At 40.3% G+C, this 24,995-nt stretch overlaps 1 protein-coding gene across 2 annotated transcripts; it reads left to right on the forward strand.

Annotated features, from left to right (window-relative positions):
- The first annotated feature begins 1,324 nt into the window (after positions 1-1,324).
- Positions 1,325-23,926, forward strand: pcsk2 (proprotein convertase subtilisin/kexin type 2). 2 transcript variants are annotated; one of them, XM_029521003.1, is made up of 12 exons: positions 1,596-1,781; positions 3,722-3,826; positions 7,582-7,695; positions 8,143-8,251; positions 8,889-8,926; positions 13,012-13,088; positions 14,050-14,138; positions 14,578-14,753; positions 16,481-16,696; positions 17,768-17,868; positions 19,146-19,373; positions 22,919-23,926. In XM_029521003.1, the coding sequence occupies exons 1-12, from the start codon at positions 1,596-1,598 to the stop codon at positions 23,406-23,408; spliced, it is 1,929 nt and encodes a 642-aa protein (XP_029376863.1). In that variant the 3' UTR covers positions 23,409-23,926. The 2 variants fall into 2 exon arrangements, with proteins under 2 accessions (XP_029376864.1, XP_029376863.1); XM_029521004.1 differs by lacking the exon at positions 3,722-3,826 and having other exon boundaries at positions 1,325-1,781.
- The last annotated feature ends 1,069 nt before the right edge of the window (positions 23,927-24,995 follow it).

Consider the following 24,995-nt stretch of genomic DNA (forward strand, 5'->3'; position numbering starts at 1 on the left):
ATTAGTGACTAAATTGTCCGTAGGTCTGAGTGTGAATGGTTCATCTCTGTCTGTCTCTGTGTGTTGGCCCTGTGATGGACTGGCGACCTGTCCGGGGTGTACCCTGCCTTCGTCCAGTGTGAGCTGGGATTGGCTCCAGCACCACAACGACGCAAAAACATTCAGAAGATGACTGAATGAATGGTTTTCTTTTCTTCACCATGTACATTATATCTCCCTTTTAGCTGAACAAGTCGAACAGTTTACCAGGAAATGGAGCATGAAAACTAATGATTTTTCGTCACCGAACACACCATTTTAACAGATTTTATGAAGCAGACAATTGAAATGTATGCAACAATGAATATTTGAAATATGGGGACTGGAGAGGCAAGTGGATTATTTGTGGATTATTGTTTTTTATTTTATTTTTTTGCAACAGCTAGACAGACTGTGCGACCATGAAACTAAGGACAGCGTAGGTTGTTTCTGCATAACGCGTTACAACTGGTAGTGGTGTTTTCCCAACATGAAAAGCAAAAAGATTCTGTCGTACTAATTACTTTAATGGTATGTTAATATATGTGAGGGCAAATACCTGTCCTATGAAGTGCATACTGTGAAACCCTAATGGCAGAACTAAAAAGACAGTAGTTACACCAACCAGCTGTACAGCAGTGAGAACATGGTGCTTTTCACTGAACCTTGTCTGTATAGGGGGGGTCACTCATCACTACTGCTTCTTTTCCTCTCTTTTCTTACTAATGCAAATCGTTGTTAAGTGTGTCCACAAGACCCGTGGATCCAATTCATGTACCAAAGGGAAACAAGGAAGCAGGGAGAAGGTTAGGGAGCAAGAGTCTTTTAATGAGCAGTCCTTCTGCAGGTTCCTGTCCGACAACAGTCCCTATCTATATCAGCAATTACAGTCCAACAGGACTGGTCTAACATTCCTCAACACAACCAAGGCTGGTCAGGCTGGTCATGTGTGTTAGACACCATGCCATATCTGTTGAGCTCTCATAGACATGTAGTATATATTCTGTACATTTGAAAAAGGTATGTTTTCCTAAGTAGGCTGTATATGGCACAGTGGTTCTTTTCGTCTCAGCAGGCAGCAGCAGCAGCAGATACTAATCAATAAACATCCGTCAACTGTAAGGAGGAGAGGAGGAAGTCTCCAACGTGCTGAATTGTCCCCGAGCTCATCCGGGGGAGGAAAGAACGGGACACACCCGCCGGAGCCCATTGGTCCAACGTCACGCGCAGAAACTACCCGAGCGAGGAAGGTAAATGAATTAGAGATGAGAGGAGGAGGAGGAGGAGGAGGAGAGATAGAAAGCTGAGGATGCAGGTTTGCCCCCACCACTGACATAACCGCACATCAGAAGCGGCCACACTCCGTTGAAATCCAACTTCCAGTGGTCACAGTCAGCTGACGGCGAGGAGATGCGTCCGCAAAAGCTTTAATCCGACCTCCTTTACGCCCTTCTCCCGTTCCTCCTCTCCTCCCCTCCCCTCCTCCTCCCGTGCCTCTTCCACCAGCAGCGAGGAGCATCCCGTACACTGATCTCACTCCGACGGGCAGACAGGCGGACTGACACAAGGCAGACACGATGCGTGCATCTCCCCGACATGGGACAACCGTGGGATTTATGCTGCTGCTGAACGCGCTGCTGCTGCTCGACACGCAGGCTGCAGAAGGAGCCTTAACGGACCATCTTCTGGTTCAGTTGCACGAGGACGCACAGGATGAGGCGCACCAACTTGCAACACAACATGGGTTCCAGAGTGCCCGAAAGGTAGGGATGATTACGCTGCCATGATTTGCTGACACCATCTGATTTTTGCATTCATTTATGTACATTTTTTTTGCCTGTTTCTTGACAAAACTAGGCATCAGTGAATTATTTATTATCAAAAAGCAGAGTATTAAGTACCAAGACACAAGCCAGTTTGGCAGCGTTTGCATCCTTTCGCCATAATTATCCAGCCACACTCTCTTTAGCAGCATATGCAGTCCAGCAAGGAAGACGCCAAGAAGCTTCACAAGATTTTTCTTTTGGTGACTTCATGACACTTTTTCCTAATTGAATGACGTCATTCCTACTAAAAATACTGGCCCTAGTAAGCAGCCTGCCAGTTTGTTCATTGCCCCATTGGCTAGGGATTCAGCTCTAACCAAGGTAAAAATGTATTTATATTTTGTAACAATGAAATGACCTCGTGTCAATAACCTGCAGAGCAAAGGGCACTTGGAGTCGTCTGTGAGTGCTGCTATAAAAAAAAAAAAAAAAAGTAAAGACAAAAGAACAACCGGTTTTCTCTAGCAACAAAGTTGTGGTGTGATCTCATCCCCGGGAATCTGATAGGTTTCATCTGTGTGTATTTGTATTTAGACATTAAATCCCATTTTACTGGGTGAGAACAAGCTTTTGTATTTTTGTTGAATCATTTGAACACCTGGTTTAGTTTAAATTGATTAACCCATTTTTTTAACATGAATATTGATTTTAAAACACACCTTTCTCTGTCTCACATAGACCACATAGTGCATTCACACTGCTTATTTTGATATTCATGGGCTCCACTACAGACAATTTCTTACCTGAGCCAATACATCTTATTAAAGAGTTTGACAAACGCAGCACGTCATAACATGTCAAAAGGGGTTAACAGGCTGTTTATGGCAGACCAATGGAAATAATGCCCTGACACTGTGTATGCCTTGTCACATGTCAAAATAAATGTGCGGGTGAAATTGGCTGGAGCCTCAGCCAGTGAGGCGTAGCAGTGAACAGAGGAGTGGACAAGCTGCTCTGAATGGGGATTTTCTTTCTTTTTCTTTTTCTTTTTTTTACCACATCAGTATCAATGATAATACTACCAAAAAATACAAGTTTCAATCTGCCCCACATCATATCATATCTGTGTGGTGGCCATGCTGCATCACCAATTCTGTGATTACTTGTTCCTTTTTTTGTTGGCACTAGACCCCCCCACCCTTCTCTCTCTCAGCTCACACCCCCATCTTCTGCCTCCCAGGTTATGTAATCAGCAGCTATATTTGTCTTGATGGGATATGCATCATTAAACAATGTTTGTGTTGTTTGAATTATATTCTACTTTTGCTTAATTAACTGGACCAGGACATAAAACCATAAAGATGTGAACAAAAAACAAGTGCTTATTTAATATATATAAAAAACCTTAATATGCAAAAGAACATACAATGTAAATGCAGGATTTTTGTTGTTGTCTCTCCCTGTTTTTGGCAAGACATGACAATTAAACAGTTTAAAATAAGAATAATCCTTGTCCTTCCAGAAGAATTTCATTTTCACATTGGATCTGACAGGCGCATCTGAAAGCATTTATTTTGAGGATTGACCTACACCCGGACTGTTACTAAAATATAAGGGGGCCTTTAATCTGAGCACAGTGCTGGAGGGAAAACTCTGGATGATGCATCTAATTTTCTTGCCCTTGCGATTTATTATGGTTGATTCCAGCACTGTTCTCCAGTGCCTTAAAATAGACCTTGGATGAAAGCCAAGGAACTGAGGCCTTGCTCTCACCTGAAGGATGACCTGCTCTCCTTCAACTCCATTTATGATGCATTTTGATCTGAATTTCATACACTTTCTTATTGCCAATTCTCTGTTCATTTTGGTTTTTGTCTCTGCTCTGTATTCTTAGGAATACATCCTAATCTTTTTTGTTTTTTGTTTTTTGAAACCAGCTTCCTTTTGGAGAGGGGCTCTTTCACTTCTATCCTCAGGACACTTCAAAGAGACGAAGTAAACGCAGCACAAGCAGTAGACAGCGCCTCCAAAAAGACTACAGGGTAAGAGATACATACTAAGAGCACACGTGCCTGCAGCAGCATGGCCACCACTTTTTTGTTGTCGTTATTTTTATTTTGAGGCTATTCATGTAAAACAAAGTGGAAAATCAGGATTTTATTTTGGATTTCTGGAAACACAGTGACACATCATTTCATTAAGACAATTTTGAAGATCTCTAAAGGTGGCCAGTATTCTCAAATACACATCAAAACAAAAACAACTGTGGCTTTAGTACACTGGTGGTGATGCATTGTGAGTATGGAGTGTGAACTGAGTTTTTTCTGCATTGCATATGCTGACGTCATGAGCAACAGTTGAACAATAACATAACATCAATTATTAACAGGAAATCATTCTGTCAATCTTCACAAACCGTTTCCTTTCATTAACTGAGCAAATAAAATTAAATCTTTGGAACTTCTGTTCAGAAGAAAAAAGTCCCTAATACATAAATAACCATATCTATATTTTATCTTGAGGAGTTTATACATTGGAAACTGTCAATGATCCAAAATGTCCTAAAAAGTGTTTTTGGCATGTGGGTTACTAGAAACTCAGTGGATTGCAACAAATTCAATACCCGGCTCTCAATGGCTCACTATAACTCTCTTTTAGAGACATTTTTCTTAGTAATGCTTTGAATGTATTAGCTTGTTGTGTTCCATTTTTGCCTTTTATGATTTTCATTTGAACTTTAAGATTCATACGTAAATAACAGGTGATTTCAGCCGGTTTAGCAGTAGTACTGCATTTGCATCGCAACTAATCACAAATAAAAAGCTATTCTCCAATATGCTATTTGCCCATACTGAAATTACATTATGTCTAATGACGCTTAAATCAAATGCTGTAACATTTTTCTTGTGTGTTTTTTACCTTAATGCAAAACAACAAAACACTTTGAGCTCTCACATTTGAGTTGCTTGAAAAATGACTCAAATGATTAATTGTTAGATATTATAACTGTAGAATCATTTCAATGCCAATCCACTGTCAATTAGAATCCATAAACAGTTTCAGCTCTCTTTTGTGAAATAAACAAGAGAGGTATGGCTTGTCTTAATAGTATTAATATATAATAAATGTGTGTGTATGTGTGTGCGTGCATGTACGTGCTTTGCTGCAGACAATGAACCAACCTCTCTAATTTCCATTACGAAAAGTGCTAATGAAAATACATGTGAGCCACTTGATTGAGCTAGTACAGCTAATGGAAGTGAGACAGCATGGGCACGGGAAGGTCCACATTCCAGATGCTGGATTATAATCAGATGCTTGACATGCTCATATGTGGCACTGCAGTTATTGATTTCTCTGTATATCTGGAGCAGATGAGGGCAGCTGGTCTCGTTTACTGTTGCTTGTATGTTATGGTTAAGTGCCCTGACCCCCTCCATCTCGCCAAATGATTTGAGGTAGAACAGTGAGCATATCTAAATTTTGCACCTACAATTCGGTCATCAAGAAATTTACAAGAAAAAAATGCATGCTAATAAACACAAAATGTAATTTTTTAAGGCTAAAAGGTATACCTTTTTTTAGTGTTCTAGTAAATGATTTTTGCATTGGAAGAGCCACTATGGACTCATTTAACATATTTAAAATGATATCTAATTGAGAAGCTGCACTAAATGTACTGTTGAATGGATCTCTTTGTGCCCCACATGCCCTGTTCTATGCTGGACTCTGTTAGTGGAGCATGTTGACCCACTTCTTCCTCATCTCACCCATCTTTTCTTCAAGTCCCTCTGCATCTTACAATTTGATTAGTCACAATTTTCCCCCTCCTGCCTTTTTACCTCTCAAGGCCTGCATTGATTGCAAATGAGAAATCTGTTTCCCCACACATTTGTGCTTTCCCTCGTCTGTTCATGCATCAATCCATCCATCAATCCATCCATGTTTCTTTCCTAACATATTTCATAACTCACAGAAGATGCGTTCAAAATCTATTTGAGACATGCAGGGAAGTTGGTTGGAGGGGTGGGTGGGTTTAAAAGTTGGAAAAAAATAAAATAAAATAAAATTGAAGAGTGTGCCTTTACCCCAATAGACGAATGCCAGGGAAAGCCAGTAGGGAAATGACAGCGATGGGACAGGCACAGCTCTTTGAAGCGAACTGAAGTGTTGTGAGTTGTGGATGAGAAAAGGGCATAGATGAAGAGTTCTGGTCGTGCATGGGCACTGTTTGATGTTGTGAGTGGGCAGACTGACATGCTGTCTCAAGGGAAATGCCAGCTTTCGTGCCAAGTGATGAAATAAATAGATGATGGATAGACAGAACAGGGGCATGAGGGGATAATGTAGAAAAGGCTGGCAGTTTTTCTCTTAATGTGAATTAAATGATGTGACAACAATACAAAAAAAAAAGAATTGGTAAATCTACTTTCAGCATTTTAAAATCCACCCATACAGAAGAAGATAAACATGCAAACATAGTTTGTTTTTTGTTTTTTTTGTTTTTTTTTTGCAGGGCTGACGTATCATTTAAACGACTTACTGATGTGTTAATTTACAGCGTGTGTGCCTCCTGATTGCTTAGAGTATGCCATAAAAGAAAGATGTAGATGAATAGGCTTTGGCCATTTTAAAAGGCTGCCTTAAGTGTTGCTCAGCTCTCTTATCTGCGGCAGCAAATACAAACAGACAATGCCTGTTTTTCTCAGTCACACTGGAGTGCATTTGCTAAGGGTAAGCACAAGGGGAACGTTTAGCCAAAATGCTGCTTTGAAACGGTTTATTACCATCACTAATTTACGTCAAGAAAGGATTTCTGTCAATGAAGCAACTCGGGTATCGATTTATTTGCAGCGTTGACATTGTTATGTTGAAAAAGTCGATGTTGAAGCCTTTGTAGTATACCCACACCGTACACACAAACACACAAAGAGACAGCTTGGAAAGGACCTAAACCTTCAGATGAAATCATTGTCCTTGAGACCTGAGGACAGGCAGATTGTTGGTAATAAATTTCACATTGAGAGCATCACTAGGCTCGGTTTAGCTTTACTGTCAGACTGATGTATTAAATGGTGGCCCTTCCTTTACCTCTCTTTAACCTAACTTTTTTTTTTTTTCCCCCCAAACCCATAACGGTGCCTATTTGATGAAATTCACTCAAATTTTACGAGGGATAGAAGGCAGTCAGTAACCTACCTCACATATACTGAGAAAGATAAAGGCAGTGGAATAAGGGGCAGGAAATATCCGGCGAAAATGGAAAATTACCTGTCCCACTCGATCATTTTGCCATCACACCCTTGTCTCTAAACTAATCATTCAACTGAATTAATCCTGATCATTTATTGGCTGTCCTTTGTTATCCTTCAGTCTTTGACAGTGGTATACTGATAGCTTGTGGTAAATATTTGTAATCCAAAACAAAGCTGTTCGTCCTTCTGCGCATCTTTGAAAATTCACAGAAACACAAATGCATTTGTGAGTTTAATTGCTGCAATTTTCTTTTGAAAAATTTACTGAGAGGAGAGAAAAATCTCCATCTTCTGTGTGGCAAGTGAGTTTGGAAGCCTTGGCTCCAGCTGCAGCCTCTCTGATTAGGAGAGAAAGAAAAGCCCCTTTGATGAACATGATATTCTGCCTTCTTGGTACAGTAGAGTGCAGCTGGGTTTGCTGATTTTCAGGGTAGCATGTTTCTTCATCTCACCCATCACAAGAAAACACATACGTGCTCCCACACAGGCTCTATTGTGCACCTGTAACCGGGATCTGGCATTTCTTTTGCTTTCTTTATCAGGTGAAGAACATCTTTGAGCAGGAGGGCTTTAGTCGTCAGAAGCGCGGCTACAGAAATATAAATGACATTGAAGTTAACATGAGTGACCCACTATTCACCAAACAGTGGTATCTGGTGAGTAATCCAAGCCAAGCAGATGTCTGCATGCTGCCTGACCTTTAGCACTAACCCACACTCTTCCACCTTAATTACTCAGAGGCCAGGCGTGTTCTCCACCACTTTCTGAATCAATGTTGTTATTCATTTTTAATTAGCCTGGCCAGTACTGTCTGCGCCGCCTCATTGCCGCCTGGTTTCATCCCCTCTTGTTTACCCTAACTTGCGAGCGTGACTTTTACGCCACGGCAAACTTGCTGTCACTCATTTGGCGAGTCTGATGAATGTGCCATATTGCTGACATTTACTTACCCCTTCCTCTCACCTCCGCTCTCCCATCTCCAAACATTCCTTATCCGTAGCTTCCCCTTCCCACACGCATCCTCCACACTGAGTTGTTTCCTAATGGTGGCTCACCTGGGTGTCATGAGTCATAGATGTTCTCCATATTGTCTGGGCGATTAGATAAACACAGGCCAGGCAGACGGGACCCCTGGGCTGGATCTTAATGTGGCTGAAGCATGGCAACTGGGTTACACCGGCAAAGGAGTTACCATTGCAATCATGGATGATGGTGAGTGTTAAGTGCTATTGTTTTGCACTCTGGATCTCTGTCTGAAAGACCAATGATAATGCTGCATTTCTGCTGGTTCAGTCTTATTCTGTTCACGGTGACTGACTAGCTCAGACAGTGGTTTATAACAAGGTAAACCTTCAATATAAATAAAAATAATTTATAATCAATTTATATAGAAACTTTATATTTATTGTACACTTTGCCAACCATTATTTTTTGTATTAGTGTTACTGCATGTGAGTATTTGTCACATGCACAGCAACTAGCTGAAATATTCACATCAGCAACTGTCAATAAAGTGCAATAATAGTTTTTCAATAGATAACAGATACAAATGCACACATTGAAATGCATAAAAAAAATAACCTTAGCTTTCTTAATTCAGCTCTTCATTTTCATATCATGTTATAGATATCACATAATATAACCTGAAAAGAAATGGCAACTCATCACATTTCTGTGAACTAGACGTAGAAAATATTGATAATCTAATTTAAATGATTCCCGACAATTAATTTTCCATCAATAGGTTCATTAGGTCCATTCTTTCTGTATGTGTTTGTTCTGACAATGACGTCATTCCTATCCTCCTTCGCACTCTGAATCACTAATTGTTATCAAAATCTCATTTCAGGCATCGACTATCTACATCCAGACTTGGCATCAAATTATGTGAGTACCTCAGTGTTATTGAATTCACACTCTCCTTCATTTCGTCAAACTGCTCTTAATAAGTGAAGCACAGGCTGAGGTGGTGGATTTCACAATCTGCATGTGGCATGCCATCAGCAGTGACAGGTGCTTTCCAAGTTGCCTTCATGGCTGCTGAGTCTCCTTGTATTCCTGGAGGACGCGGAAACAGGCAGACGGCCAGCCAAGCTGTTTAATGTTAATGCACACTGCACTGTGGCAGGCACAATGGCAGGCCGATCTGTCACAAGCAGAGATAATGCCAGGGTAGTTGGCGCTGCATAATTTTTATGCGCTGTCTCCAGAATACTGATAAAACCTTAAAGGGCAAGAGGGGCTGCTAAATAGAACAAGGGAATGCATAAAGTTGGCCACATCTTCGGTGTGTTGTTGAACCCAAGGATGCGCAAATACAAACTTTCTTTCACAGAGATGGAAGTGTTATGTAAGAGTGGATGGTGCTGCTTTGATGGTTAAAAAAATAAAAATAAAATAAAAACAAAAGCCTTTTACCAATTAATTCATGCTCTTTAAAAAGTATTTTATTAAGAAGTGCCAGCAATTTACATAGTTTTCTCCACTATTAGTTAAAATATTGTTGGAAAGGAATAATGAAGCTGATCTAGGAGCAGCTTCTTCTTTGTTTTGCTTTCCTCCTCAGCTTGTGATTAATTTAAATGTGGCTTGCATTTTTTTCATATTTGTGCATGCATGTATGTGTTCATATGCCACCGTGTTTGCCTGTGCTCACATGCTTCTTCCCTGTTAACATGAGAAGCCTTGGCCCAAAAATAACACTCAGCCTCAGCTCTGGTGATGCAGGAACATGCTCTGTTGGATTGATGGATCATGCTGAGTGTAGGTCTAAATTCTATATGTGTGTGTGTGAGTGTGAGAGAACGAGAATAAGACTTGTTATAAGCCTGTTTTGTTACCGTCATCATGGTGTTATGTAGACCCACAAAGACCTTCTACTGCCGGCTGAATAAAAACAAAAATATCCCTTTGGGATCATCACATCTTTCAATTGGATTTGAACTGATTGTGTGGTTGTGGTAGGCCTTTGTGTGCATGTGCGTATTCTCTTTTGACACCCTAGTGTTTGTGTGGGCGTTGTATTATCTGCTCGTTGTTTTTCAAGATTTCCCTTTTAGTGTGATGATATTGTTTCGATATGGTGAATTAATTGTGAGATTGTGTGCGTTGTGAGATGAGAAATTTCTAACTGAAGTCATTCAATTTCATGGAGCATTTATCTGCAAGTGCCAATAGTTATAGGCAGGTTTAATGATTTTTACATATATAAATACATCTGCACTGATTTAAGGGATTAAAAGTGATATGATAGAATGTATTTTGATGCTTATTTCCTGCCTTTATCAGATTATAGAGTTTAATTTCAAGCAGAGGTAGTGGTAAGTAGAAGGGAAGAACAAATCCTGTTGTCTTTATGTAATATTTCTCATGTTGAGTTGGACCTAATCCCAGCACAGTGGTATGTGTTTGTGTGTTAGTACCTGATCAATACTAGTGTTATGTTTGGCTACTTTAATATTTGAGGGATTTCAAAGTAATGGCAGCTGAGATCAGTAGATGACCTTTTTCTTGTCTTTCTGAAAGGTTTTTGTATTAAACAGAGGTTATGTACCTTCAAAATACAAAAATACAGTTATTTCAGGGAATACATTTTCAGCTTGTGTTTGCTGTATGAATAGTAAAACTTAAACTGATAACAATAAATCTGAGCTCAGCAAAGATTGATTTTTCACAACACAGTTCATGGCTCACTCAAAAAAAAAAAAAAGGGGGGGGGGGGCATATGCATAGATTGAATGACAGACTTAAAAGCTTTAGAATATCCACGCAACAATGAAAAGACCGGTTGCCAGACCAAAATAAATGCTTCGCCTGGTTACATCTCTGGCTCTCCTTCCCATCCCTAATGTTATCAGGGTGAGGTGTTAGCTGGCCAGTGTAAACAAGAACAAACAAAAAATAATCTGGCCCAACCCAAATCAGCCATCATCTACACAGCAACACTGACAGTCAGCTAGCTTGTGATAAAAAACATTGTTCTCATGAAATTGGTAACAGCAAGTAAGATTGTATGAGGAAGCCAAGCTGAGGACGTTTCCTGCAGCCTCCTTAGGGCTCTAACTGTTGCTATGTCTACATCTAAAGAAACAGGGAACATCGACTTCCGCCGTAACAACTTTGAGTGATTGCTTTTTGAAGTATTAATTCTTCAAGGACAGAAGGGTTGCTGGGGAAAGGTGACGTGGCTTTAACTGGGTCTAATCCATTATTGTGACTCTTGTTGCTCACAGGACACCAGAGGAAGACCAGAGTCTGATTGATAGCTGAAGATATGAGCTGGAGAACCACACCAAATGATTAATCGACCTAACCCTGTATCGTTTATTACAGAGGCTCAGCACTTTTCACTCCATTTAATGAAAAAGGGGGGAAAAAAATCCACTGACACAACACACCCACCTGCTCCTGACATGAGTGAAAGATCTGGGACTGGTGTGCTTTTCCTTAGAAAATGTTCTGCTCTGAATAAAAACAACATTTTCAATGAGATTTTTAGACTTTTCCAATGTTTCCCTATCAGTTTCTTCAGTTTGTTTCTTTGACACAGGTCTACACATCTTAATGAGAGCAAAGACAAATACACAAACAGCAAACAATCACAAATTAGAAAACTGACATACACATTTGTCACCACATCTGCTTATGGAGACAAGACTCTGTCCTTGTGGAAACGTCATCATTCAAGTCAGCCCGTCCATTTTACTCTAGTTATCTGTTTCACATTGTGTTACGGTGCTTCTCCATTGGCCCAGTAAGTGCTTGCCATTTTGAGTTTGCTTTGATGCTGACTGAGTCATCTCCTCTAAATGCCAGCCAAGAAGGCTGTCTGAGTGGAGTGTGGAAAGACCCCCGGATTGATCAGATGTGTGTGAGTCTGTGGCTGATCGACGCTGCTGTCGTTTCCCCAAATTCATGACCACACAAAACACCCAGACCCAGAAATAAGTAGCAATCCAAGTGACAATATTGACAGGTGGAGGATGGCTTTGGAGGTACATTAAGAGCTTTAAAGCTGAGATTTTCCCACGGAGATCTGTTCAATCTTACTGTGTGCATGCCATTGTCTGTGTGTTCTGTCATCCAGGCATGGTTATTCTGATACTCACGTTGATTCCATTAACGTCTCTCTGCCAGATGTGTGTGTCTCTGGCAATTTTTTCCTCCTGTTTTTCTGCTGATCTTCAATCTCATCCTATTACTTTTGGCCATGTGGAATTAAATGCTGGCAAGATTTGGTCCATTATTTTCTCAGCTTGAAATCCCCACTGTGGCCACACATTATCCCACCATTGCCACAGAGTAAAGATTTAGAGTCAAGTATTGTGTCGTATTCCTGTTCATATGCATATGCAGTTGTTGGTTTATTAGATTACCTCCCAGTACAACTAACTAAAACTAGTGCAGTGTAATACAACTGTCTAGCCTCATGCAAAGGTTATATCATGAGTTTTCATTGAAACTGCTTCAGAAAGCTTATTTCTGCTTTAATGTCATTTTGGAGGCAGTAGTTTGTGGTGCAGTTGAATCAAATTTAACTAAAGGAAATTTTTTAAATGGGGTTTGGGGCTGTTGAAAGGAAGACTAAATATTAAAGATGCTTTCACTTACAAAGGGTTAGGGTTAGATGAGATTCTGGCAAAAAGTTGAAAAGCTAATGAGTGTATCTTGTGAGATTGTTTTTGTCAAACTCTCTACAACAGTTTCAACAAAAGCTGATCATTGGAATGTCATTTATTGCACACCTTTTGCGGAAAACATATTTATGACAAATTCTAGTTTTTTCCCCATCTTTATGCAAAACTAAGCTAAATTATCTGCAGCAAAAAGGCCGAATAATGTTTTTGAATCCAGATGACAAAAGAAGCTGTGATAAAGGGAAATGTTTTACTTTGAAATGCTCTTCCTCTGCCTTCTCTCCTTTTGCTTTCAGCCTCAATTTTGTTGTTTTTGTATCCATTTGGTCCTTTCAGAATGCCGATGCTAGCTATGACTTCAGCAGCAATGACCCTTTCCCATTTCCACGCTATACAGATGACTGGTTCAACAGGTAAAGCTCACACAGCCTACCCCTGTTTTCATATACACATGCTCAGAGTGTTTTTGTGTGCACGTGTGTGCTCTCCCTTGAGTATGGCACCTTTCCTATTATTGATTTTCTCTCAGCATAGTTCCATCAAAACATAATGGTGCAGTATATACAGAGCTTTTGTCCAGCACAACACATTAATTCATTCATCTTCAACCGCTTATCCATTTCTGGGTAAAATAGAAAACATACTGCCTATTTTTTACCTGCTCACTTGGAGGAGATAAAGGTAGATAAAGAAGGACTAACACAAGTGTAGTCCACTCTCGGAGCAGCAGTGTTCACAATGGTGACCTGCTGTCTGATAACACCTTATCTACCTCACATCTCCGAGTCACACTCTGATCCACTGCCACTGCAGCACATATCGAGGAGAGGAACAAAGAGAAATATTCTTCCTCCACCGTGACTTCATCTGCTCAGATATATTGTGTCATGTATGTGTGCCTGTGAGTCGGTGTGATAAGGGAATATTTGGGTTTGTCTGTGTAGCAGTTTCTGTGTGTCAGGCAAAACTCGCTGGCTAATCAGCTGGTTGTTATAAATAGCTGCCTGTCTGTAGCAAAGCATGCTGGGAGAGAGGGGTTGACTCTCTGCAGTGTCCCTGTAGGAAGAGGAGGATGGAGAGATAGACACATGGAACACAAAAACACTGTGCAAACATATTCAGACAGATGGAGATGAGTGATGGGACAGCGAATGGATAAATCCATTTTCCATGATTTCCATTATCAAGAGCATTTGTGCTACTTGGAATTCATTTATGGCTGCACAGAATTCAAAATTCAATATTAAATGTTTTTTTTTTCATTGTCAGAATCTGTGATATCTCATCTCAGCCATAACCGACAATATATCCTTTGTAAATTCATGCAAATTCATGCAAGTCCTCTCCTCTCTCTCTGCTTTTTGCTGTCAACAGTCATGGCACACGATGTGCTGGAGAGGTGTCTGCAGCAGCCAATAACAACATCTGCGGAGTGGGAGTCGCCTACAACTCGAAGGTGGCAGGTTTGTGACATATGAATGCTTCGGATTTGACACTGAGAGGAATAACAATCAACTGACAGTAATGACAGGAAATGACAGTTCTGATAACAGTATGATGAAAGAATCAAAGGTCTGATGGGAGAGAGGCGTGCTGAGGCAAAACAGCATATATTTACCATGCCTAAGATTGTTGTGGAGGATCAGCACCATATTGCTTGTTGTCTACTCCCAGAATTACTGCAAATTATTGCAACATATCTGGAAGTCACCATTAATGGTAACAGCTTTTTATTTTGAGAGATAATATAAACCTACAAGCCTAAAAAGCTGTTCTTTGTTTTTTTTTTATCACCCACTACAAGAACTACATTGTGTTCCAGCAGCAACAACAATACAATAAATGGATGCCTGAATTTTTTATGTCAGATTCATATGGAGTGTGCTGGTGTTCCTATGTCAGGTATCAGGATGTTGGATCAACCCTTTATGACTGACATCATAGAGGCATCATCCATTAGCCACATGCCCCAGGTTATAGACATCTACAGCGCCAGCTGGGGACCAACTGATGACGGAAAAACAGTGGACGGACCCAGAGAACTTACGTTGCAGGCTATGGCTGATGGCGTCAACAAGGTGGGGGTGCACCGTAGCTGTTGTGATGAGGATCCTCTACCAATGTGACTGGATGCCAGAAAATAATTAATATCAGGTCACCTTTTTTGCAATAAATTCAATTAGCTTCATTCGCTATAGTCTAATGTATGTGTCCTACCTAAATCTATGAATGGACTTCTGTGCATTTTGCTGACCTTCTCTCACATATCTTCACATATGTGGCTTGGACTGAAATATGTCCAGATCTATGAGATGAATTGGCATGAAATTGGAGACACGCAATAATATCCTCCTCAAGATAAATTGAAATAACTTTGGTGATTTTTGATTTTTGAACTTTGATTTTTAATACTTTACCACAAGGACTATGATGACACCTGCAAGGGCAAACAGGCCAGTGTAGCCATTCAGTGCTGTGTCCTGCTCAGTGAACAATGTGAAAACTCTTCAAGGCCTCCCAACAGGGGCTTAAGAGTAGGCCCTCTGGTGGAGGGGCAGTCCTCTTGGACGCACACGCAGTTGCCATGCAAACAGTGCCACTGGCAATTATTTGATGATTAATCATCATGCACCATGTGCTGGCAGTTGTGAGTTGCTCAGAAATGACCCTCTTTGAGGCAGAGTAGCTGAGTAGGAGCAAAGTTGACTGTAATCTCTAATCATGTAAACTCAACTAATCAAGCAGCCACTCTGCAATCTGCCTCCTAGATTTTAATGATCACTTATATAAGTTTATACCAGCTGAGCATGATGTGCACAGCGCAACAAAAAGAAACATTTAAACTAACATACTCTATTACATTATATTAACCACTAAGTCAAATAGAGTGGCTTTAAGTCTGCATCCTCAACACAGCTGTGATTTAGAAAATTAGCCCCTATAATGGAAATAAATGACATTGTGCACTGTGAAAAATTCAAGCACTTTGTTTGGAAGCCTGAAGCTTCAGCTTAGAGATGCTCACATCTCTCTTTGCAATTCAAATAGAGAGACATAAATGAGCATCGTGGAGGGAAGGACATGCCACTCCTCCTCCACTTGATCCTTTGTTCTGCCGGGAATCACTCGGCCTTTTGTAGAAACAGGTGCTGTGTTTGGTGAAGAGGATTGTCTCCGTGTGGCGCCACATTCAGTTGTTTCATGTTTCCAGGCACTCACAAAGACAGTTTACTCTGGGATTCAATTTATACTCTGCATCAAAAAAAAAAAAAAAAGGATGAAGAATGATTTCTGTGCCTGCAACACTGTAATGGCCTGCTATAATAAAAACAGGGCAATCAGTATCATCACATCTTCTTTAAATGTATCTCAATACTAAAGCTTGTCAGTCAATTTCCTTGGCTAATTTCTTATACACAGTAACAATGGTTATTATCATATGTATTATTATTATGATATGCACACAAGAGTTAAACACCTATCCTGCATATTCCTCACAAACCCAGACAAATTCAAATGCAAAAGTAACTTATCACAAGCCTGAATAAATACAACATGCCTAAAGTAGTTTGTTTCTGAAAAGCTGGAGCACAGAAAAACAAAAAGCAACACCATTTGGGCTCTTTTTCTACTAGATGTGTTTAACATCTACTAGCTAAATTCCCATATTCCCAATTCTCATTTCACCCACGCAACTCCCACAAGTAATATTCAGAACCAATAAATATTTTATATTTCTCATCTACTTGGATGAGAATCTTTGTTTTTTTTTTGTTTTTTTTTTTGTTTTTTTTTTTTTGTTTAGGGCCGTGGAGGAAAAGGGAGCATCTATGTATGGGCATCAGGAGATGGTGGTAGCTATGACGACTGCAACTGTGATGGTTACGCCTCAAGCATGTGGACGATCTCCATCAACTCAGCCATCAATGATGGACGTACCGCCTTGTACGATGAGAGCTGCTCCTCCACTCTGGCATCTACGTTCAGCAACGGACGCAAAAGGAACCCAGAGGCTGGCGTTGTGAGTGTGTTTGTATTTAAGCAATGATCGTGTTTCTGAGATGTTGAAAAGGAAATCATCTGAAATGCATGCTGTAGAGTTTGTCAATTGGTTTTCATGTGGTTTTCAGATGATGGCAGTAGGTATATGCACACATTCAACCTTTTATGTCTTTTCAATATGTTTCACTATATATGGATTGAGCTGCAAGTGCCCAGAGAAGCAATGATACTGTGGTGATAATAGCATATGCATTGTGGTAGATGTGCTCTTAAACAGGACTTTCATGCTTTTCAGACATTTCTTTCCCTATAGTATGCAGGTATATGGTCTGCTAAGTCCCAAGGCATTAAATACCTGCCAGTGATGGCTAATTTTCGAGTAGCAAGTGTACTTGTATTTTATCACGTCCATGCTGAGACTACAGGCTGACTTTCTATACCATGATTGTGAATTTTTTCAGGCTGTGGTGTTTGTTTTTGTGATTATGCAAATCACCTTTGGCTGTTGACAGAGCGACAGAAGTTCCCTAGGGTTTCCTGTCTAATTGTAGTCAATCTGTTATCATTTCTAATTAAGAACCAAATAAAATAAATAATTGCTTATTCAGTAAATATAAACACAAATTGTCAGCTGCTATGTTTGTATAACAAACGAGCCAATGTTTGTTCTGATTTGTCCTTTCAAGCTTTATTCTGAAACATACATAAAGGATCAGTGGCAGAAACATTGATTACCTGAAAGGAAATTGCTTTCACAGAAAATTGTGTACTGAATATCTAAGTTAGTATCTTAGGGACTACACAAGATTGATTTGGCCTGCCAGGGTTTGAGAAATTGAGGAAGTTTAGATAGTTGCTGTTATTTTAGCTGATGACCAAACTCGTAGAGTACTCAATTTCTAATGTTAACTAGCAAAGGATGAGGAAACTAGCATTGGGTCTAGGTGCTCAGGAGAGTGAATGTCAATTCCTTTGAATATCCCCAGGTAACTTGTCATTTGTACGCAGTCCACTTTCGGCTCCCAAGGCAGGTTATAAGTATCTTATTGAAATCGCATTCTTGCTCCTTCCTGTGATTCGGTTATTCCAGGCCACTACAGACCTGTATGGGAACTGCACACTGCGTCACTCTGGTACATCAGCAGCAGCTCCGGAGGCAGCTGGTGTCTTTGCTCTTGCTCTTGAGGCTAAGTATGTGCTCTACTGCCCTTTGCACACACCTTTATAATTGCAATCATTGATTTAAACTGGCTCTATGTATAAAACGGTTTTGCATTGCTTCATTAAACTCCTCTCTGCTCACAGTGATGTGCAGAAGGTATGCTTTGCAAATGCAATGTTTTCAAACATGAAATTTAAATAACTGATTTGATGCAATTCATTCAGGAGCTACTGATTTATCTATTTATTTTTTGTCTTTGCAAATCAGAAAACAATTTCCCCACTTTGATTACAATTCCTAATTTGTCAAATCATGAGGTGAATGAAAAGTGAAACAGCACTCTGTCACCCACAAATTACAGACTCTGTGTGTTCTTACAAATAATGTAAATTCTATCTACATCAGTGCTTTTTATATCTTAGTGAATGGCTGTTTATAGTTTATTTAATATTAGATTGATCTCATTGCTTATGTTTTATTTTGAACTGCACTTCCTATACTCATAATACAGCGAAACTATGCTGGATGAGGCCAGGATGATAATATTACTAACTGTAGTCTAATAGTGAAATCAGAGCTTCAGTCCTTGCGACACAGCTTGCTAATTGTGTCATATTAACATTGTGGTACGTGTTGCAGCTCATTCAATAATCCTTGAGGATTCAGAACAGGTCGTTCCTTGTAGATCAGGACACAATTGAAAACATACACCACTTAAGTAAACCCACCCACACATTATCATCCAAAAATGACAAAAACCCTAGACAGAAATACTGTTCCTCAAATCCACGAGGAGAAAGTTCCATTCTCTCAGATGCTTCGTTTCTCACATTAAAGGCTCACAAGACTCTGGTGCTATTACCAAACACCAGCCAGTGGGGTTGAATAAAGAAACCCTGTTTGCTTTGCACACACAATAATGATGTTGCTGTTGGGAGACGCAGATAGTGACCCTATCCGGCGGCAAATAACCCGTCGGGCTGTTAGGATGAGTGCAGGGCCTTTATACTGCCCAAACACACTTCAACCATGCAACAGCAGGATTCGGTGAGTCAGCCAGAACAAAGCTGTCAACACAGACAATATAATGAAGGGAAACAGACAAAGGCAACCATCTGGCCCAAAGTACATACTAGACTATTTAGATAATAGTTCATTTTGATAATAGATAATAGCATAGTTCTACTATTTGTAAGTCCCTGATATTTATAATTTTCCTTTTTTTTTCTCTCCTCTGTCACTCTATCCTGACTCTATCTTCCTTGTCTCTGCCTCGTGCACACTGGTGACTGCTTGTCTGCTGTAGCCCTGACCTGACCTGGAGGGACATGCAACACTTGTCAGTCCTGACCTCCAAGAGGAACCAGCTCCACGATGAAGTCCACCAGTGGAGGAGGAACGGCGTAGGCCTCGAGTTCAATCACCTATTTGGTTATGGTGTGCTGGATGCTGGTGGCATGGTGAAAATGGCCAAGGACTGGAAAACTGTGCCTGAGCGTTTCCACTGTGTAGCCGGCTCCATTCAGGAGACCCAGTGAGTAACATCCCTTTGTGTGTGTGTGTGTGTGTGTGTGTGTGTGTGTGTACTAAAAGTGCTTTAGTATAGTACTACACGCATGCATATGCGCAATATATTTGACACTGTGCCTAGTGCAATGTGGGAAGAAAAACTCCGCAGAGAATGAGAGACACGTTCATCTGATTAGTGGGTTAATCCCAATAAGGGCTAATTCAATAAAACATCTGTGATGGGAGTGTCCACTTCATAACCCTGTAATATTTAGATTAGCTGCTCAGCCTCTCTGACAGTGCTGTAGATTTATAATGACATAGTCCATTATCCTGGTTGCTGTTGTTCCTCTTTGTTTTTTGACATTTAAATCGGTTTTCAATATGACAGAGAATGGCAAAGTTAGTCTATGAAAAATGCAGAAAAGCTATTGGAGAGTCATCAGTTGTCATTTTGTTTTGAGCTAAAGGAAAAATCTTATATTCTGTTTCATACAAAAGACAAATTGATTGGAATGAAATTTTGACTATTGAGAGAAGAAATTGCAGATTTTTCACTGTTTTTAACAATTATGGGTTTCACTATAAGAATTTTACTTGGTCTGATATGACTATTGACTATGAGTCACATCCCACTCGTTGTGATTCAAAGTGGCTAATCTTTGCTCATTCTTCCAAATTTATAAAAGGCCATTGCAGCAGTATGGACCTTTTCTTAGCCAGTTCTCTCCCTTTTTTCAATGGTTACAATATGTTTTCACAATGAAAAAATATTTCAGTTCATCAATCTGTCTGTGCGCTTATCAGCCTTTGAAAAGAGTATATTTTAAGAGGAAAAAGGAAAAGTTATTAAAATGTATGAAATGACAAGCTCTAGATATTGCTTACATGCACTAAAGGAAGTTGTAAATCCCTTTTCAGCAGTGCATCTGAAAAGTCCTTCGTATAATCTTATCTCAATGTCTGCTCACATTAGGTTGTATCTCTCCTTGTATCATCCTTTCTCCAAGCATCTCCTCCATCTATTACCCAGCTTTCACTTCCTCTTTTGTGCATCCAGCCTCATTCCCTGTCATCCTTCCCCTTCTGCTGACGCCCCTCCACATGCCACACAAGGGCATAGCTATCCATCTATCTATCATATCCTGAGGCTGTGAGCCTCCATGTGTGACGTCTGGTGGTTTCCTGTGGCGAGTCCTCTCATTCACTTTAATTAGAGCTCCAAAAATGGTCCGACATGGCATGCCCCGGAAACCCTGTCAATTAAACTGACTGACAGCCGGCAAGGGATCCCAAGTGGAGGTGTGTAAATGTGTGTGTCTTAAACCCAAGCGTTCACATGCATTGTGAAAGTGTCAACGTGTGGGTGAAGATAAAAAGGCACAATAAATGCCTTACGTCTGTGATTTCTTTCTTCTTCTTTTTTTTTGCCACTGTCAAGACCTCCGATTCCTTATTTTAGCCTCTAATCAGTGCTCCACAGACAATGCAATCACAACAACATGGTGTGAACGTCTGCTGGTGTGTGCCTCCTATAAGTGCAGAGCCAGATAAAAAAAAAAAGGATCATATCTGAAGAGTCATTTGGCTTTTAGTGCATCCATGAGGACATTACATGCTAATCTCAAGAGGAACTTCCCCTCATAATACAAGCTGGTTGTGTCTGGAGACCTTCCTCGCTCACTGCAGTTACATCAGTTCAGTCATGTAGAAACCTCCATTATCCCTCAAAATATGGTTGTGTTTATGAAGGAGAAATAGCATATTTGTATTTTGAGTTGTTTCTCACCATCGTACTGTTTCCAAAGCAGCTGTGCTGTCACTTATGTTTTAGTGATATAATTACAACCTCCTCTGATGATAGTGTGTCGCCAGAGAAAGGTAATAAGCGCCAACACAGTGATGCTTGCAAGCACACTGATCAACACTGATCTGTTAGCTGCTGCTTACTTAGCTGAAGCAGAACTATCAGTGGGGCTGGCATCAAGTGCCCCTCTGTGTGCAGGGCTTGTTTTTAATCTGTGCTGGTTCTGCCCGTCAGAGGCATCCCTCAACCTGCTCTCTGACCGACTGCTGTAATTACTCTGTATGACATTATCAGATGGGAACTGTGCACCTGCTGCACACAAAATAATTTTTGGGTACCAGAAGCAAAATCAGCACAGATTCATTCCCAGATTTTTATTCATACATCACGGTCATGCATTCAAATGAACTAATTATAATGATCAAACAGAAATAAAAATGAGGACTGTAATGACAATGAAGGTTTGCACATAATGCCCATATATCATGTTGTTGATAGGGAGGGGGACACTATCATATTTGCTTATGAGAGATTACACCCTAGATGAATGCAGGGCGTAGCACACAATGAGCCTCACACTGTGAATTGTTCTGTTTTTCTGGGAATAGTAACTCCCCTCATCAACCCTTGCCCTCACCTATCTGTGCTCAGCATAGTGCTCTATTAATCATCATGCAAGCTGACTGCTGTTCTCATGTCTATCATGCTCTCTTTCTTTATCTTGTCTCTGCTGCCTTCTCTCCACCTCCCTTGCTCTCCCATTTCCCACCGCCTGCAATGTGGCCTCAGGCTTTAATAATGTTGTTAAGTCTCCTCATAGCCAAGGGTCACCACCCCTGTCCTATTGTGCTCTCACTCTTTCTTTCCATCAGCTAGAGATGAGCACAGCAGTATGTCCTCCCAACATTAAAGCAACAAAACAAGGACTAACTGGCTTCTACACCCTGTTGTGAACAAATCCAACTGTACACAATAAACATAAACATAAACCACAATAAACCTTAGATATGTTTACTAACAGGTGACAAATTTACAGTACTGCAGAGAGAACCTGTTGACTTTCCTAATTTTTATACAAATGAATACTAATGAATAATAAATGAATAATAAGAAATAAAAATATGATTAGTCAAAGCCTCTGGGTCTTGTATTACAAGACCACTTTGGCAATTAAAATCCTATGATCCTGTTACAACACAACAATCTCAGCTAAAGATATATTCAGCTGCTGTTTTGTAGCTTTGTACCATACTCACTCTGAGCATCAACAGATGTAGTTAGTCGTACAAATGTTTTTGCATCATTACCAATGCATTATTCACAGATGTTCTTTAGATTAAAAGCACTTTAAGAGTTTATTACATTTAGACAATAATTCCAAATTGGCGACAGCTGAACAGTTATGTAGCATATGCAGGTGGCAACAAATGAGAAAGGCACCCATGTATTGTTCAGAAACTAGCATTGTATGGTGAAGCAAGCAAACACGACGACCCTCACTGCTCTTCTGTGATGAAAGGAGCAGGTTCAAAAAGAGGATTGATGCGTTATCAGGGCTGGATGCTTCCACAAGTAGGTCAAATATTGTGTTTAACTGAACTGTTGAAGGAGAGCAGGGCAGGGTGTAAGTAGACAAAAAGAAAAAAAATAGAACTCTTGCAGCTGCTCTCATATGGCATAGGCCATATTGAATTTTTTTGGGTCTCTGTCATACAAGTTCTCAGCTTGTTGAATCAGTTTTTTGTTGTTTTTTTTTTCCTCAGTAAAATCCAGTCTGGGAACAAGCTAGTCTTGGCCATCACAACTGAAGCCTGCCAGGGAAAGGACAACTTTGTCCGCTACCTGGAACACGTTCAGGCGGTGGTCACTGTTAATGCCAGCCGCCGCGGTGACCTCAACATCAACATGACCTCACCCATGGGCACAAAGTCTATCCTGTTGAGCCGAAGGCCGCGCGATGACGACTCCAAGGTGGGCTTTGACAAGTGGCCCTTCATGACCACGCACACCTGGGGCGAGGACCCCCGAGGGACCTGGGTCCTGGAGGTGGGTTTTCATGGTGAGGAGCCACAGCGTGGAGTGCTGAAGGAGTGGACTCTCATGCTGCATGGAACACAAAGTGCCCCTTATATAGACCAGATAGTGCGTGATTATCAGTCCAAACTCGCCATGTCCAAAAAGGAGGAGCTGGAGGAGGAGCTGGACGAAGCTATAGACAGAAGTTTGAAGAGCTTGATGAGTAAAAACAACTAAAGTCCCATCTGCATGTTGCCAACTCTCTTATCTTTCCCTCTCTCTGCAGGCTTGCTCTATACTTCAAACTGCATCTCCTCAGTTCTTGTCATTCCCTCATCTTCCGTTGTCTACCTCTCTCCCTCTTCACTCTGCTTTTCGTTATCAAGTGTTTCAATTAGCCCCCAACCTTCGATGAATATCTCCTGTAATTCAATCATGAGGAAAGTGTAACCTTGAATAATCTGTTCTGCATAGAGAAAGCAAACTACATCACCTGAATTTTTACACTCGACAGAACTGTACATAAACCAAATATAATCCACTCTCTCATGCTCTTGCTTTGACTGCCCTTCACCTCTCTTCTGCCAACTGTTATACAGTTTGTGACTGTAAATGATTTTCTGTGTCATTCTACTTAAAGTTTAATCTGTTGCAAGCAGAGCAGTGATACTTCTTTCTGTTTATATTTTTGTGACATGCACCGTTTATATAAACAAGGGAAGGAATGTGTGATTCATTTTTCAGCCTGTGGTCTTTAATTCATATTTCATAACCTTTGATGTATACTATAATAAATCTATTCAGCTGTTTATTAAAGCACTGGACTGATTTACCACACATACTCAGTTAACGTACCACACTGATCTCTGCAATTTCAATGCACGAAACTGTTCTCCAAGGAAAAACACTGAAAGCGGGAAAAAAAGACAACATATTATATTTTAAAAGGAATAGTACAAGCAGCACTCAGGCCCAGCAACGTACCTATCCAAAACATTTGCACTTTTCATTTTTTAACCTAAGGGACTAAAATGAAAAGATGCTACATGCATTGGTAAATCACTGTAAAAGCTCTGCAATATCACAGCTGAGACCATTAATGATCTCAGGTGTCCTCCCATTTGTTTAAAGTGGTGCCCAAGTGTTCTACATTAGGGCCCTGGCTTTTTTTGTGTCAACACCCAAAAAAATAAAAATTAAAAAAGCTCCGGGCACACTGCGCATTGCCTGGCCTCCACAAAACGGTAAACGAAATCAGTAACTAGCCACTGAGCACTGGAGAGTTTCTAGCAAGCTAAAAGTAGAACAAATGTCAGGCTTCCTTTTATGAGGTGTGAAGAAACAAATCTCTCCATGAATCCCATTTTGCTTTGTATTGCTGAATGTGTAAGTAAGCAATTGTTTGGCAGCTCAAAAGGTGATAGATCAATCAGTCAATGCAGGGTTAAGCCCAGGGAAGAAAAATAACATCTATTATCAGCAAAACAGTGAAAGCTTAAAAAAACATTCACTATCTACTGATACATCAGAATCGGAAATCGTTTTATTGCCAGTTATGTGTAAACATTCTAGGAATTTGACTCCGGTGTTTCAATCTTGGACATGGGTAACACACGAGATAAATTCCTAACCCTAACCCTAATTCTAATATTTCTAATTTCAATGTATGTATATATACATACAACTATGATATGATATACTATATGATACATTTAAGAACTCCCAAAAAATCATTGGTTTATGAGAAAACTAGTCATGTCAAACGTTATCTAATTGGAAACAATAGCTTGTAATACATGTGTTGTGATTTGGACTCGTATTCCT

The sequence above is a fragment of the Echeneis naucrates genome, chromosome 15 (genome assembly GCF_900963305.1).
Source record: "Echeneis naucrates chromosome 15, fEcheNa1.1, whole genome shotgun sequence".
Lineage (NCBI taxonomy): Eukaryota > Metazoa > Chordata > Actinopteri > Carangiformes > Echeneidae > Echeneis > Echeneis naucrates.

Excerpts from the sequence above, each read along its gene's own strand:
- pcsk2 (XM_029521003.1), top strand. The coding sequence starts at position 1,596 with ATGCGTGCATCTCCCCGACATGGGACAACCGTGGGATTTATGCTGCTG. Across the intron at positions 3,827-7,581 it reads GCCTCCAAAAAGACTACAGG|GTGAAGAACATCTTTGAGCA; the intron begins GTAAGAGATACA and ends TTTCTTTATCAG. Across the intron at positions 8,927-13,011 it reads CAGACTTGGCATCAAATTAT|AATGCCGATGCTAGCTATGA; the intron begins GTGAGTACCTCA and ends TGGTCCTTTCAG.